Source organism: Acartia tonsa, chromosome 3 (genome assembly GCF_053477335.1).
Source record: "Acartia tonsa isolate MP-2025a chromosome 3, ASM5347733v1, whole genome shotgun sequence".
NCBI lineage: Eukaryota > Metazoa > Arthropoda > Copepoda > Calanoida > Acartiidae > Acartia > Acartia tonsa.
In genome coordinates this window covers 56,034,841-56,052,966 of record NC_137262.1, presented here as the reverse complement: position 1 = coordinate 56,052,966, position 18,126 = coordinate 56,034,841, and the positions used below count along the sequence as shown (strand labels likewise).

The 18,126-nt window shown below is 33.6% G+C and overlaps 1 protein-coding gene across 1 annotated transcript in view; it reads right to left on the bottom strand.

Annotated features, from left to right (window-relative positions):
* Positions 1 to 299: 299 nt before the first annotated feature.
* GlcT (ceramide glucosyltransferase) overlaps positions 300 to 18,126 on the bottom strand; it is a 144,743-nt gene continuing 126,916 nt past the window's right edge. The window contains exons 12-14 of the mRNA XM_080154608.1: positions 8,789 to 8,899; positions 3,283 to 3,361; positions 300 to 977 (exon numbers count right to left, since the gene is read on the bottom strand). Of these exons, the coding sequence (XP_080010734.1) occupies positions 570 to 977; positions 3,283 to 3,361; positions 8,789 to 8,899 (598 nt within the window). The 3' untranslated portion in view covers positions 300 to 569. The remainder of the gene's footprint in view (positions 978 to 3,282; positions 3,362 to 8,788; positions 8,900 to 18,126) is intronic.

The window sequence follows — 18,126 nt, the reverse complement described above, 5'->3', positions numbered from 1 at the left end:
TTTGTTAAGATTATGTCGCAAACAAGAACCTTTTTGGAAAGACAAAGGTAGTGCAATCAAAATGTACGTTTAATATCATTTGGATCATAATTTACTAAATAGATATCAGGAAAAGTAGTATTGGCCTCTTTATTCTGGTTTGTTTGACCTTTTATTCTAGTGATTTTTAAAAGAATACTTATCTGTGTCCATGAACCTCGTAAATGGAAAAACTTTTTGCCACACTTAGAATTTATATTTTGGTGGAATTGAAAGGGTCAAATTGTTTTTCTAATAGCGTATAATTTTAGAAAGTTCATGTAATTCTTTTTTCTTAATTTGAACACTTAACTGTATCATAAAACGTACTATATATGGTCGTCATTGGGGAGGTGATGTATCTAAATCTTGATCTTAACTGTGTCATAAGATAGACGTTAATAATTTTAGATACTACTGCTATGTCAGAAATGCCTTGACCCTAAAATGACATAACATAACGGAATTGCAAACAAAGATTGTACAGTGAAAGGGTTTGTTGGTTAGTTGCATTAACAAAAAGGTTTTTAAAACACTAAAATCAATTTCCTTTATTCCTTTAGCAGCGCCATCTTGTCGTGAATAAACGAACTAACATCCGAGTGTCCGTTAGTATTAACTCTGTTACTATGATGATACATGTCTATAGAGGTGACACCACTACTAGAGCTATAGTACCCACTCTTGCCGCAAGAGTACTCCAGCTCTTTACACTTAATAATATCAATGTCACCAGGATCCTTCTCCAGTAAATTACTGCAGTCAATGTTCGCCTGCAGCGGCGGAATTGGTTTTATAGTTTCGGCTATGGCCACGCCGCCCCACTGGAGGCGGTACCGCAGGTTTCTCCATCGTATGGATGGATCGCATACAGAATGAATCATAATGTAGGGTGCTGACACCTCGCGGAAAAGCCACATCACCAGAAATTCAAATTTATTGAAGGGCAACGCTCCATTCTGAAATAAACACAAGAGGATTAAAATCAGTGATAACAATTAGAGCTGAGAGAGAGAGAGAGGTGGCAAATTATTATTACACTAGTCCCCAAAGTTTTGTAATTCGATGGCTTCACAACTTTGGGGAATTTTGATTATTTGCTTCATTAAGTTGAGTGTTGAAACGTTTTAACTACTAATTTTAATCTACAGAATGGGTAATTTTGTGTATCATTATTAGGGACATTAATTTATAGGTCCTTGTCTTATCACTTTAGATCCCTGCAATGAGAGGCACTTCAAAATTAAATCAGATTATCAAAAAATTGGCGGATTCATCCAAAACGATTTTAGATTGCCATCCATGGTTAAAGTATTATAAAGGAAGTCAACTATTACTAATGTAGGAAAGAGAAAAGACTGTATTATTTTGGCATAACACAAAACATTGTTGCACAATTTGATGCAAAATTATTGGTTCTGTCCCCCTCCCCCACACCCCTTCTAACTCTCTTAGAGCCATATTGTAGTTTAATATTGTTTAATACTTTTAAATTGTAAAAAAATCTTTAATTCTAATCTTTTTTTCCAGTATTGCTACGAAACCGATTAATATCCGCTGGATTAGAACCGGTTCTCATCCATACTGAAAAATCATGTAATATCATGTAATATAGCTTCGCATTACAGACAACTATACTTGTAGTTAACTAAGTAGTTAAATACGTAATATTTACATTTTTTCCTGGTGTCCCTAAATCCAAAAGCTATTAGTGATATTGACTTTTATTGGAGGACACAAAAATATTATCCTTTGCATATTGCAACCATTTGCATACCTATATATCTCTATTTCAAAAATTCTTTTTTGCACAGAAAAAAACAACATTTTGCAAAAACGTATTTGCGGTTCAAACAAGGACATTGCAGTTTTTAACTTAAATGTAAACAAAGGAAAGAGGAACCATAGACACAAGGACGTCCAAGCTTTTTTATTGGGGTGGGGTAAAAAATTATAAATAAAAATTTTTTGGGGGGTTATATGATCATATAGGCAAGAAAGTCCAAGCTTTATTTATTTGGTTGGGGGTAGGGCGTAATCACCTCTTTACCATCCCCCCCCCCCTTAAACGTCCCTGTATAGACAGGACAAGTTTTGGAAGAAGTTAAATACTTTGACATCACATTTTACGAATAGTAGTCTGAAGAGGTGTTCTAGGTGCTTTCCCCCAAAGTGTCTGTTCTTTCCTATGACTAGCTTTTGCAGGTCCTGAACCTGCGGGCGTCTACCCTGTACCCAATATAACCTAACCTAAACTTCCCTAAAGTAGTAAACAAGTAAATGAAAAACTACCCCCGACCCTATTTCAAATTTTATTTCCAAAATAAAAAAAAATTTAATTCTAAAGTAAAAAATTGGGGTAGCGAATTCAACTCCCCTACTCCTTAAGTGCCCCTGGAGGCCTCTAAGGCGTAGCCGCTAGTGTTATTCACATAAAGAATTGCTTGTAAATGTAGAGATGTTTTGCACTTGAAATATCCTGATAAATGATGTAAACAAGGGAAAGAAAAACAACACTGAACCAGGGACCTAAAGGGATAAGACAATGGCCGATAAATTGATGTTCATCCCCAATGATGATAAAATTGCACCTTCTTTAGATAACAATTAGTGGTTGAAACATTTAAACACTAAACTTAGTGATCCAACCAATCAAAATTCAATTCCAGTCAGTGTTAAACGTTATTATAAAAATTTGGGGACTAGTGTAATAAACAGCCCAATGTCCCCTCCCTTCCTCCCTGACATTGAACAGTGAACCATGAATTTAGTTTTCACAACCAGCAAAACAAGAAATAAAATATTCTATCATTAACAATAGAAATCAATTAAATACTCAGGGATAAAAGGATATGACAATTTATGATGAATAAGTTTTTAGAAGGGGGGTGGGGTGTAAAAATTTTCTGTAATTGCCCTCTTACTCCTTTCTTACAAATTGTTTTTTTTTGTCAAAAAAATAATTACAGAGCTTAATATTTGGTTAAAGTAATGACATCACTTAAAAAATATTTAAAAAAGGCTGCGCTTTTAACAATAGCTTTGTATCTATCCTTGGATGGGGTATAAGTTTTTACTTATTTCCAGGGAGGAGATTTTGGGCTGTTTATTACACTGGTACCCAAAGTTTTTAACCAAGTATTCTTATTCGTTGACTAAGAAACTTCGGGTACTTTTACAGAATTTTGATTGGTTAGTTCAAAGAAACCAACATAGAACATGCACCAGGTAGAATACCTGTCTAATTATCTATCTATGTATTACCTGTACTATATGAATAAGAACCCAGTCACATAGAAACCAACATAGAACATGCACTAAGTAGAATACCACTGGGTCAAATCTGCAACAAAAAAAGAAATTAGAATTTGTATCATCCATATATCATACTCGAAGTGGATGAGGTAATAATGAGGAGGTTTTATTGGATAGCGGGTCAGGATATAATAGACTTAAATGTTTCGCTTGAGCTGGCTCTAGTGGCTATACAAAAGTGTCTGAAACTACTCCATAGAAACTATGGTTAATCAATCAATCATCTAAAATAATATAGTCTTAATAAACTATTTTACATCAATGATTTTTCTTTATTCCATATTTTAAAAGTTTAGTTTAAGTAAAATACATTGATTATGTTGGCGCTTCCCCTAGGTTTTAATTGTTTCTAAAAAAAGGGGAAACCACCATTTGTTTTTCTTTTCATAGACCTTATCACTATTCCTGCTGGTCTAAATTAATTAAATTCACTGATGAGTACAAATATCGATTTTGTGCTGCGGAGACGTCGCAATAAATGTCTTCATTAATATTAAAAACACTCCAACAGTGTAGTATACAAAACCAGGGAGGGAGGGGACATTGGGCTGTTAGTAGGCTAGTTCCCAAAGTTTTATAATAATGTTTTCTTATTCGTTTCTCAACAACGTTTGGGTCATTTATTGAATTTTGATTTATTGGTTAATTAAATTGGGTGTTCAAACTTTCAACCATTAGTTGTAATCTAAGGATGGGGGAGTTTTTTTTGTATTATAATTGTATTTATTGGTCATTGTCAAATATATACAGAGATTTTAGAGTAGGAGTGGATTAAAGTGGGATCTTCCAGGATAAGACAATGACAAAAAAATTTATGTAATTCCCATTGAGGTTAAACAAAATAAACCTTTCTGTGGATTAAAATTATTGATTAAAATGTTGTAACATTGTAAGTTAAAACTAAACCAGATTTAATAAAATTACCCAAAACAATACAACTGAGGAAATAATAATTTATGAAAAAGGCCAATGTGACTTTAATTCAGGCAAACTTATTATTTCCCTTTAAATATTTAATTGTTGAGAATAGTTGTAAACAAACTAGTTTTTTTTTGCATGACAACATATTTGAGTGAATATTTCAAATATGTTAAATATGTGAAGGTTAAAAAATATTGTTTCCTAATATTTGTAAATAACGTTGGAATATAAGTAATAAAAATCAAAATATTTAGTTTAAAAAGAATTTATAGAAAAAAATATAAAATTGTGAAACAAGGATGATAACATCATGAATGTAATAACAAAATACTAAGGTATATATAAAGTAGATATTTAGTAGTCATAAAAAAGAGGAGAGAAAAAACGTAATGATAAAAGTAAAATCACGAAATCTTTTTAAAAATATATTTTACTTTTTTAGAATAAACGACAGACTTAGTAAATGCTATAGAGAATCTTTACAATAAAATCAGAAAATCATGTTTCCTCCAGTATTTTCAAATTATAGGGTAGCTTCGCCACTATTAATGCAGCATATTCCTGCTTGCCGAGTCCACTTTATTTTTGCTTTGAAAGTCAACATGTCTATTCCAGAAATACTTTCAAGTTTAATGTTTAAGACTAATGACTTTTAAAAATAAAGTATCCTTTAAAGTAAGTGTAAGTGTTTCAGTACATGACTTAAGATCTCTTAAACGACTATACCAAAGGGTTTGAACTTTGGTTATATTTTATCGAAATTTGGTCATTTAACTTCCAATAAAAAAGAATGGTCATGCCCTATGCATTAGAGCCTTAAAGTTTTCTAAAATGAAAACATCTATAGAAACGAAGCACAAAAAGTATAGATGTACGAACGGACATAGTGATTATAGCAGATGTTCAGAAAGAGAGCGAAAAGTAGATTCCCATCGGAATAGGAAATCAACAAACAAAATTTCAACCATCTATCTAACATGGCAGACTAGAATACTACGTTTCCCCTAGACATAGTTAATTATAGTGTAGATTCGATCCTTAAAATAAATTAATATATTGAAATCATCTCTGTTCCAGCAATTTTCAAGTTTGTTGGAGTGTATTGATGCATCCAGTGTCGCATAATTACAAGTACAACAGTCTTATTAACTTTCAATTATATTGCAATTCATATCTTTCTATCCATTATCATATTCTGTATTTACTCAATTATTCACCTAAAACTACGAGGAAAAAAAATTGTCTCGGCATTTATCTAAGATAGACAGTTGAAAATTTTTCATATTAAGTTCTTTAAATATATATTGTTGAATGTAGAATGTATCAGTTAAAGCAAAATAAGGGTGATAATTAAAAGCAAAGCTTTTCTATAATTACGGTCGGTCCGTCCGTACGTCCGAACGTCCGTCCGTAACGGATAGCTTTTTTCGTTAATTTAGGCATGTTAGAATTGTCCTATCGATTTCAAATTTTGCATGGTGATTCCTGTAGTAGTTAGGTACGATTTAGAAAGCATAGCAACTCTATAATTATTACCAAAATGTCCGTACGTCCATTTTAAACATGTTGATTTTTCTACTTTTTTAACAAAAAATTTTTATGTGATCTAATTATCCGTTTGATCTGATTTTTGGTATATTGATTCCTGGGACAACAAAGTACAATATTTTAAGCGAAGCAACTCTATAATCAAGTCCTCAAGATGTAAGTATGTCCACGAACATTATCCTGTATCAAGCAGTTTTTCAACAAATTTACTTAAAATTTTGCTTCGACTCTTATACTTTTATATTCTGATTTTTCAGTTCAGACACTATACAAGTGTTAATGTCCGTTTGTCCTACCGTTTGAGTGCTTTGCTTTTATGGATGTTGTCATCATTTTAAATCATAATCTACTGTACTAGTAATTTTGTTTTTCATCATTGGTGATGTATATCATTTTTTTCTCTATTGTCTTAGCCCGTCAGATACCTGCTTTATATGAAAGTTGAATAATAGAATAATGTAAAAGTAGGATGGATTGTAAATAAGTTATCAAGGTTACAGCAATAATTAAACATAATAATCATATGGTTTAGTTTATTGCATATTTATATTATTATAGAAAGTTTTGTTAAAATTCAACCAATATCATAATAATATTATAGACAGCTTTCCGCTGATATAAAAATGAAAAACCGGGCTAACAAAACTGATTTTAAATTAATGATTTTATTTAAATATTCGTGGAACATTTTCTGTAAAACGATGCTATACATGATTTTTCAGTATGGCTGAGAACCGGTTATAATCCAGCGGATATCAAACAGTTTTGAAGCCATACTGGAATATGCATTAAAAATACAAAGCCAGGTAGTCAGCGCGATTCATCAGTTGAAATAAACAAAATTATCAGTGATCAAAATCATTGGTGGCAAAATTTGTACTTCGTTTCTTAGTTTCAAACTTACATATGGCAAAACTTGGTTGATAAGTTTTTGAACAGTTAAGTTAAAGAATGATTATTCAAAAATCCACGAAAAATATTTGGCTATATTGTGTGATACTTTTTTGGCAATATTATGAAAACAGCATATTCATGACATGCAATAATGTATACCACCAGCAACTAATAAAAGGAAACTTTTATATGTTTGATTAATATTGCAAACATGAATTAATTTGGAACAGTGAGAATTATTATGAAAAAATATTGAAAAAACATGGCTTAAAATTTGTATGTAAGTTTTCAATCAGTCAGATATGGGTTCTAATAACAGTAAAAATAAAAAAAAGCACAACTCGAAGTTAGGACTCGAAGATAAAGGTTTTTTATTTGGTTGTCCAATAGATTGTGAGAATAGAATGTATAGGTATTTATCGCATAGTATCATTGACAGCTTTCTGCGGATATTAAAATAAAAATTCAATTTTATAAGCCCTGACGGGTATTAATCTTACGATTTTTATTCTAATATTCGTGGAAAATTGTCTGTACTACAACTCAATACATGATTTTTCCGTATGGATGAAAACCAGTTCTAATCCAGCGGATATAAATCGGTCTCAAAGCCATACTGGAAAATGATTTTTAAAACTTTTATTTGTTAATTTTCTCTGTTTATGTAATTAATATGGGGGAATTCCTTATATTACATGTATGTTATTTATTTGTGTAAAATATTTATATGTATACAATAAATTTAATTTATGTCAAGGGTAAAACACAAATACAAAGACGTCCAAGGATGGGGGTAAAGGAGTGTTTGTTTACCCCCCTTTAAATTCAAAAAATATTATTTTTATATACTCATTTGATATTGGTCATTTAAAAATAAAAAATAGAGAAAAAAAAGTTAAAATGCTTTTAAAATATTTATTTTTATATTTTCTTTTATGCATACTTAATGAATCTTTAACTTTATTTTAACGAATAAATAAATATCTAAAACTATAAATAAAATTCACCCAAAACCTAGATAACCTAAAATTACCAGTTCTTTAGATTAAAATCATTGGTTGAAAATTTTGGAAACTACTAATTTGGAACCAACCAATCAAAATTCTATAAAAGTACCCAAAATAAAATAACATTTTTGAAAACTTTGGGTACATGTGAAATTCAAATTTGCCTAATAATAACAATTTGATTAATTTAATTCCCTTCATGTAAGTTAATAATAGTTTTTCAAAATACTACTTTCCTAATTTAAAAATATTTGTAAAAACATGAAACTCTACAACATTGTAACATTTAAAAGTTTTAAATATTTAATTATTTCAAGTTTGTTTGGGATTTCCCTTCTAACAGTATTTCCACATAAGTCTTATCATTTTATTTTCATTTGTGTAGCTCCTCTGTAATTAGAATACACAAAAGTTAGTTGATCAAAGCTTTTTAAAAGGACGTGTTTTTACCCATTAAAGTAAAACAATAGAGGGGCAAGTTGTTAAATAACTGCATGTCCCCACCCAGTGGACCCTGAGCCGACTTTCAATTGGGTCTTTGAATATCAGCAAATAACGCCAAAAACTAAAACAGCAAAGTCGCTACAAAAGAGCAGAAAGCAATTAGCTAGCAGTGGAAAAAGGTCCCCAACACTGGATAAAGGTAGTTATCTGGATTATATATTATGCATTGATTGTTTACTCTTGATATTTCCAAAGTTACATTTCCTAGCTATGTCTGAAGATCTTTACGAAAGAACTTTCGAACAAAAATACTAATAACTTTTTATAAGACGCTTCTAATGGATAAATTCTTGATTGTTTTTTATTTTTATGAATAAAATTAAAATCAATCACAAGATGTTTTATTATCTTTTATTTACAACTATTCGAATAATAAACGTGAACCAAATTACAAACAATTATATTAACGCGCAGCGCGCGGCCTCTAATAGCCAACAATACTATTTTACTTATAGAGTAGCTGTGTCTTTAAAAATAAATTAGATAGAATTATAAAAATCATCGAACGTTATACTTTAGTCAAACTGCTTGTAACAAATTCCCCCCTTTCATAATATCCTAGTATATTCAATATACATTACCTTAGTATAAGATAAGCAGCCCAGGATGCTAGACCACCCGCAACCATACACTCAGAGAAAGGCTCCAGTAGGGTGGTGTGGGGTAACATGGCGAACCGTAACTTTGTCCACCTGAAATAAGAAATTTAATCTTCATATTAAAGTAATGGGATGTCTATTTGTCTATGAAATCAAGCAATTTGATATTTTATAAAAAAAAATCATAAAATTTTAAACAGCTATATGTAATTTAGCATTAATGCTAACTGGCATAAAACTTTTTAACGTCTTAAAACTATTTTACTTGGTAAGAACATTCATAAAACGCAATAAGTTTAAATTGAATAGTTTTGTAACATTATATAAGAGAAATATCAATAATTCCAAAAAGTTTAAATATACATTTTTAAATAAAGTTTAGAAATTACTTATTCAAAAACATTATTCATTCAAATATTTCATAAATTTTCTCAAAACCTTAAAAATTCTTTTAAAGAGAGAGGAAACAATGGGCTGTTTATTACACTAGTTCCAAAATCATTGTAATAACGTTTTCTTATTCGTTGGCTTAACAACTTTGTGGACTTTTAATGAACTTTTATTGGTTGGTTCCTTAAGTTTTAACCACTAATTGTAATCTGCAGAAGAGTTAATTTTGTGTGTTAACATTGAAAATGTGCATCAATTTACCGGCCATTGTCTTATCCCTTTAGATCCCTGTTTTTTTAGCAGATATTGTCTATGATTTATTGTAACTATTAATTTAATCATAGCTGCCCCAATATTTGTTTTTCTAGAAAATCTATAATTTTAACAAAAATGTTGAGATTGTGTATGTTAGAATATGTTCAAACAAAATAGTAAAACTTGATAAGACAAAGATATTAAACTCAAAAACTAAGATTGAGCGATTAAATAAAAAAGAACTAAGTTCAAATGATGACTAAATCATACTAAAGACATTAATAATAATACCTAATGTTGCTATGTCTGGCACGTGACACTAATATTTAGAGTAGCGTGAATGCCTTAGCCCATAAACAGGTGCAACCATGCTTATTTAGAACTTCTAGTCAAAGATCGCAATCAAAAGTTTGGTTGTCCTTTGGATGTTACTTAACCTAGTATCAAATAGTAGGTGTTAAAGTATCACATCCCATTGCAAGCGGATAATGCTCTGGGTTCTCTAAAGGGGTCATTAAGTAGGTAAGTGCATATTACTGTGACATACAACAAATATTTTGATTATGAGGCCTATGTTTTCTTTCATACTTTCGATGAAAATGTGTTTAGTCTGTTTTGGGCACTTTTCCTTCCTTATCTATTTTAAACTCATTTGTTAAACAGTTTTTTTTTTGCAAGAAATGAAGAATTCTGAAGTAAGATATCGGGAAAATTGGATAGGCGTGATGTAAACTCTTTACAAAAAAGCACAGCCCAATTCTTAAAGTAAACTATTTATGTTAACAGGAGCTCGATACTTAAAGTTGGATAGGCATGCTGTCAACTAGGGGAATTAAAATAGAAATGAAATTTAACATTTAAAATACCATGCTATTTACGTTAAAAAAGTACTTTAAAAACTAAAGCTTTTTTAATGTAAGTACTTTTATGATTAATACACTTTTATGACACCTTCAAGAAGAAAAGATCATAGAATGAAAAATTGCAAACATGAACAATTCTTGTTCTCTATTTGTTAAAATTTTGTATAATTTATAACCATGTGCATGAGAAAACTGTATGATTATACTTGAAAAGGTATTCAAACATTATTACCACATAAAAAATGTTTTAAATATCATTTATCTATTTTAAATAAATATGCATATTATTATTATTTCTTATAAGCAGCTTATAACAAAAAATAATGTTTTTCCATAGGTGTACAAGACTGAATTTGCCCCCCCCCCCCCTTTTATTTTTAATAATTGAAAAAAGGGGTTAGGTAGTTTTTTCCCTATGCCTAATCTCCATGGGAGGCCCCAACACTGCTGTAACCCTAACCCATAACCCAATATAACCTAACCTGAAATAACAAATTAAAAACCACCCCCAAAACTTTCTGTGATTAATGTTTGAAAAAAGGTAAATTTTGTTTTGTTTGGAGTCCACTTGAAGTGGTGAGTAGGTATTGTGAAATAAATTATCTTGCTAAACGAAGAGATGCTCTTATACCCCACTCAAACATACTCTTGTTTCCAAAACATTTTTCCTGTTATTTTCTTTAAAATTTTTAATTTATAACAACAAAAAACAATTTCCCTCGGTACATATTAGGATTAATAGTTTAAAAATATCAATACGTAAAATAAGTTTTAAATGGGTTTTTAAAGAGTGCCGTTTTTTTTAGCGTATTTCCGTAAAGTTAGATGTGGGTTGGGGTCAAATGCTCTTTTAAAGTCAAACTGTTCCTAAATATGGATTATTTTCATATTTATATACATTTGGATATAATTAAGAACACTTGACCTAATAAGAGTATATGACTAAAACCCAACACCAAACTTTACGGAATTACCAAAATGATCTTCTTTATATTTTATAGTAAAAAAACATTTTTTACTTCAATTTTATTTATCTTTAACTTAAAGTTTCATGCTTTCGCAATCTTCAGAAAGATACTAATGATTTTTATAACATAATTGGATGATTTTTAAATTTTTCAACATATTTAATTTTACATAAAAAAATACTAAATTTGAACAGCTACATTCTTTAGTTTATAAGAAGGTGATATTTTCTGTGGATACACTTAGAGAAGATTTCATGCCGTTTATTGAGAATAGATTCTTTCTCTGAATATAAGATTGAAACTTTTTCCATAAGACAAAGTTGACATTTATTAGAACCGGGATCAAAGGGTGGCTGCATATATATCTTCTTTATATAGATTTATTTTATCTTTTAATAAATAGCTTTTATAATAATTTCTATTATGATATTTTATTTGTCTGGAAGTGTAAACTTGTGATCTGCATGATAACTAAGCACTGACGTATGAGGGGATGTACAGACAGACTGGAATACGAGTATAGAGTAGCTTCAATACAATTAAATATCAATAATATAACAAGGTATTTCTAAAAAATACACATTTATTAAACAATTAAAACTGGTTAGAAATAGGCAGATTAATGGGATTATTATTATAGGATATATTTAATATGATATCAATTAAAGGCTTGGACGTCCTGTTTCTTAGTTAGGTAAGAAACGACGTACTTGAACACGTGGGAAATATAGATACCGCCAGCCTAGACTTATAGGCTTGTATCTAACCGAATGCAGACGGGAGGAAGCGTATTCACTCTTTGGCCTGCAACAATCAACTAACTCTCAACACAGCAGGATGGAGTATAGTGGCGGTTACAAGTGGAGGTCTGACTCAGCCAGAGAAGTATAGGAATGTGAACAGGGATGGGGATACATAAACTTGGATGGTGAATACCACACTTGCCCCCTCTGAGGGAATATGAAATATTCCCTCACAGTTGACCTGCACGCCTGCTTCTGCGGGTTGATGTTGTACTCGCAGGTTCTTCGATTGCGGCCATAGCCCTCTCTACGATATCAACAGGATTGGGTTCTGAGGAAGTAGGATCTTCTGGAGCTGCTGGAGGCTCTGGAGCAACAGCATTCTGGAGGGCCAACATGCCCTCACAGGGAGCCGTGGCTACTGGATCTTCAGAGGCAGCGCCAGCCTGCGGATTAACAGGTAGATCAATTCCAGATGGAAAGAGCTCACTGATTTGAGCATCGAGCTCTGTGTCACTGTTTTCCTCTGCAGGATCCAGGACCTCTGGATTGCCTTCTCTATCGGTGGGCCTGTACTCATCAGAGCACTCAGAACCGCCATAATGAGAGATCAGCTCAACTCCATCATCATCTGGCCGGGGTACGTCCCCAGCGGGAAGAGATGCCTCTATGGTCGCCACATTCTGCCCAGGTACATTCATTACATTACAACGAGTATTAATATATTTAATTACCCTGTCAGAGTTTTGGTCCAACAGTCGACTAGTGGCCTCAATAACCGTGGTCATTCGTGATTTTAACTCAACGGTCGAGTCCTCAGAGACAGTGCGAATTTTTTCGCGCAAAGTTTTGCGGTTCCGCAGTAATTCTGCGGAAATTTCAATAAGGCGCTTGCCATGTTGTATATATGCTTTCTCGACAAATGAAGCATTGCTAGCAATTTTAGATTCCAGACTTCTCTGGAAGGGGAGAAGAGCTTCCTCCATTGCTTCTTTTACAGTGGAGGATAGGACTTTTTTCCATTCCTCAGCAGTCACCCAAAAAGCCTTAGGCTCACTTTTGCTTTCTGCTAATGTCTCTTTCTTTTTAGGGGGTAATGGAGGCGGTTGAATTTCCACCTTAGCCTTTTTGGCTACTGGGCCGCCGCTGCCTGTTGGTGTTGGCGGACGTTTTTCTACCGCTTTTGGGGCAGATTTTACGGCGACTACCTCCAATTCAGGTGAGGCACTACGTTTTGGTGGCGATTCCACCCGATTTTTTTGCGGTTCCCCTCCCCTATTTTGTTCCATTAGAGGCCTGGCCCTAGGCCTGGCTTTATCGGAATATTCGTTGGCCTCTAAGTTTTTAGCCTGCCGCAATTTTTCTTGCAAGTCAAGGAGTTCCTTTGGAACATCTTTTCTCGCGGTGCGGTAAACGTGGATCGATCTTGAGACACATTGAAGTTCACTGAGGTTTTCAGGGTTGCGCGGCGGTTTTACACGCGGCTGATACCTGTTTTCATCAGGTTCATTGTAGGCTTCCTCAGGGCCGCCCTGGGGATAGCCATGATTGCTGTCATAATAATAGTCCTCTTCATTGTAAAAGGGTGCCTCTTCATATTCTCGACGGTATGAAGAGTGACCGGCCCCATGGGAGTGGTGAAAACCCCTTGAAAAATTCCGCCTGGGATATCCTAAAACAAAAATAATAAACTTAAAATTAAGGGTCATTAATTCCTTATACCGAATAAGGAAATATTTTTACAAAGACGACCTTTAGGGACGACAATCTTATAGGTATATATGTTTGATACAGGTCGTCCGTTTTTGGGGATTAGTTTTCCCCATTATTTGTAAAATCCCGCAATTCGTGTGTTTCACTCGTACCTCCTTCTTTGTACGCGTGAATTTTGGTGCAGGCTAATATGTAAATGATAAAAGCGACGCATAATAACGACCCTATTCCTGTAAGGATGGCTGCTACTACAAGCACTATATGATACCAAGTACTGGATAGAAAATCAACCACCTTATGATACGTTTGAATAAACCAGGAGTCAGTTATTTTTACTTCAAAATTATTGGAGTCTGCGGCAAGTTGGCTGAGGTATAATTCCTCGGCACTTTCTGAGAAATTAGTTTTTTCTAGGCTTTGCCAAGAATGATATAGAAATAGGCTAATCGGTTTATCCATAAGATATTGGTTTACATTTAGTATTTGCATACCCTGCCCTTGATTACCAAGGAATTTTCCTTGGTACAAATGTAAGAAAATTGGATTTTCGGAACATTTAGTCGGGGTTAAATGGGTGGTGTTAACCAATCTGCGTGAAAATGGTGATATTCCCATAGTCTTATTATTGATTGAAACCGAGAAATGATCCACAAAACAGGGTAAATTTTCTCCCAAAGAAACATTGATTTTAAGACTATCGCACTGTATTACTAAATCCAGCTCACCGAGCGCCCTAACTAGTTTTTTACGATGAGTCTGAATACTGCTTTTAGACAGAAAATGGTTCTGTAAACAGCGAGTTTCGGGGACAATTAATTTGTTATATTGTTGATAGGAATAGAAAATCTCTAGTGGTAACATGTCATCTTTTTCTTTAGCGTTTAAGAGTGGGAAATATGGTTTTATAGAATTTGTGAACCATACCATTAAGTTATCAATATTAGTTTTGTAATAAAATAATTCGGGAATTAGGCTTTCAAAATGTTTTTTATCTTTAAGTTCTAGCGCTAGAGTAATTTGGGGATCGACCACTAGATATTTTTGGGCACCCTGTTCTCCTTCAAATGTAAACAATGAAATATTAAAGATGTCTACCGTTCGCCAAGGAGAAGTGAATTTTTGTGCGCTATCAGTTTTATCATCTGAGATAATTCTATCGTAGCCTATTCTCAGATTGTGATCTAAACAATTGTTTCCCACCCAGTGACTGCCCAGGTAACAGCCCGCTTTTGTTTGTAATAATTCAACAGGCTCAGCCTGGACCCCTATTTGTTTTTCCTCAAATGTCCCAGGGATAAAAATGCCGTTAATGTTTACGCCGTTTCCCTCGCAGGCGGGGTCGATGCCGTTAAGGAGGTCGTTGGGGTAGGTAAGTGTCCCGTTTACCAGGAAACGCGTGTATGACATCTGGTGTTCATACACTGAGACTGATTTCCCTTCAAAGTTAAATATTTTAGTTTTGGACATGGTGTAACAGTCTTCATAAGTTACGAGGTTCGGTATCTCCACGAGTGCTGGAGCAGCGAGGTGTATGTGGCTATATCTGCCACAATACCAGTAATGAGTACTGGTTCGGAGGTGGCAACGAATTCCAGGTATAATTTTTCTTTCAACCTTTTGCAGCAGGTGAAATTGTTTTTGTTCAATATTAGTAATATTAAGAAACGCAGCGCATTCAGAGATTTTCAAACGCGGATTTTCGTTTGCTACACATTGAGTCGCATCTATTTGTATTATTTCGGACGCATTTAATTTTGCCAAAATAATAAAAAGCCCCAAGAATCCCAAAATAAATTTACCTCGAGCTCCTGGTGCCTTTGCCAAATGATGCTGCATTTTATTTTTATGCTTCTCGTTTTTCTCTGAAATATGTTAATTAGTTAGTTTTAACATATATTTTTTTTTTGTTTATTTTCGTTATTATACATACGTAGATTAAGCTATATACATTTGCCACCTTGGTTTTATATAATTATACATTTTATATACATTTTATTTCTTCCTTTTAATTGGGTTATGCAGTCCGATTTGGACATGTATGCGGTTATCCCCCCCTTGTGACCTAGTTTTTCTTTCTTCTTCTAATATATACTTGGGTACTATGCTTTGTTTGTTAACATTAATAACCTTTCAGGGCTGGATTGTTTGGGTCTTTGTGCGAAGAAAGAAGCCTCGGACGGGACGGTTTCTTCCAAGAAACTATTTTCGACGTGGATGTGAGGACCGGATGACCGATCTGCGCCAGGGGGTTCTTGGTCTTTGGGCTGTGACTCAAATGGTGAGTTTTTTTCCATTATATCCCCTCCCCCATCACAATCCACCTCCCCCTGGGGTAAGTCCTGACTAGTTTCAGGGTTTTCTATAAAATCGTCACCATCATTATCTAGGTAGGTAAAATCGTCATTTTCCATACCTTTATTATCGTTTATTTCGGTTTGCCCGGTATTATCTATGGTCAAGGTTATTTCCTCAGACGGGACGATTTCCTCAATTGGAAAGACGTTAAAGGAAAGTGTTTCCCCCAATAATTCTATTTTAGAATCTATTTTTCGTATTTTATCTCTACTAACAACTTGGTTAGTTTTTATTGGATTTGATCCAAAGGGACTGAGTTCAAAAAGGGCCTCTGAGAATTTTTTTGTTACAATAAAAGGACCCCCATAGAAAGATTGCAATTTTTTACTGACCCCTATCTTGACTAGGTTAAAAAATGCAAAGACCACGTCGTTAACGAAAAGGGGAGATGAAGCCTTCCTAGATTTATTTTGAAACTCTAAATAGATCTTAGATTTTTTGGAAACCTGTGCAATAATTTCTTCCAAATTTTTTAGGTAGTTTAAGTAAGACCTGCAGTCAATGTCCTGCCTTTTCTGCAAGATTGGAGAAAAGAAATCGAGATTGAGAGTTGGTTGTCTGCCGAACATAAGGTAAAATGGCGTATACCCCGTTCTTCTAGACGTGCTAGAGTTAATTACAAAAGTGGTCAAAGCTAATTTTCTTGCCCAGTCTTTACTTTCGAATCGGTCATCGGATCTTAGACCTGCATAAATGCTTTGATTATGCCTTTCACATGGGTTACTATTAGGATTTCTTGGGGGAATAAGTTTAGTTTCGATACCTAGTTCATCCATAACTTTTTTGAAAACTTCCCCAGTAAAATTTGTTCCCCTGTCACTTCTCAATGACCGAAATAAGCCGTAGGTGGGTACCACCTGTTCAAGGATGACCTTTACCGTGCTTTCCACGGTGGCGTCCTTGATGGGGTGAGCGATAATGTACCTAGAAAATAGGTCAACTAGGATAAATATGTAACGGACATGTTGTCCTTGGAAATAGTTGGGGGTTAAAGGACCGATAAGGTCTACTGATACCTGGCCAAAAATCTCGTGACTAATGGCTGAATGGGTGATAGGTTGTTTGTGTTTAGGTACCTGCCCTATTTTTCTTAGGCAGGTAATACAATTTTTGATGCGTGATTCGACAAACTTATTAATTCCTATAAGGAAGAATCTTTCATTTATCTTGCGTGTTGTTTCGTTAACCCCCTTGTGACCTATACTATTATTATGTGCCAATTCAAAAACTTTATTATATAATCCAATGGGTACGACGGGTCTTTCAATGAATGTTCCATTGCTAAGAGGTTGTCTAAATATTAGAAGTCCTTCCATAACGTATAAATGTTCTATTAATTTAAAAAGGACCTCTTTCCGGCCGGTTAGTTCAGCTTTTTCAAAACTCGACAACTTCTTTTTTTCGAATATCCACCTACGAATTTCAGATAATACTTGATCTTTTTGTGTTTCAGATTGCCAAACATTGTGCACACCGACTTCCGAAGCCGCATGTAACTCAAAAATCTGGTCTTGGTATGGGCAATCCTGTTCGTAAGGATCCAAGGTAAATGAGCTAGTACATTTTTCACAATCGGTTTCCTTATGTTCTTTGCATAAAAATTGCCCTCTAGATAGATTGTCGGCATTGCAATGGTCCCTACCCTTCCGATGAATTACTGTAAAGTCAAAACTTTGGATAAAGAAAATCCATCTCAGAGTTACACCATTTATTGTTCCTTTTTGCCATTTTTTGTAATGAACTAAGGAAATCGAATCTGTGCGCACAATAAAGTTTCTAAATCTTAAATAATGAAGAAAGGTTTTAAGAACAAATACTAGACATGCTAATTCGCCTTTATAACTTGGATAATTTTTCTCTGCCCCGTTACATTTTTTGGAACATATTCCAATAATTCTTTCTTCCCCCCCTTGGTTTTGGCTGAGAATTCCAGCGAAATAACTCGTAGAAAAATCTACGTCTACTATAAAGGGGTTAGGATTATCCCACTGGGGATAGCCTTTACTTATAGAATTTGAGAACATATTTATGAA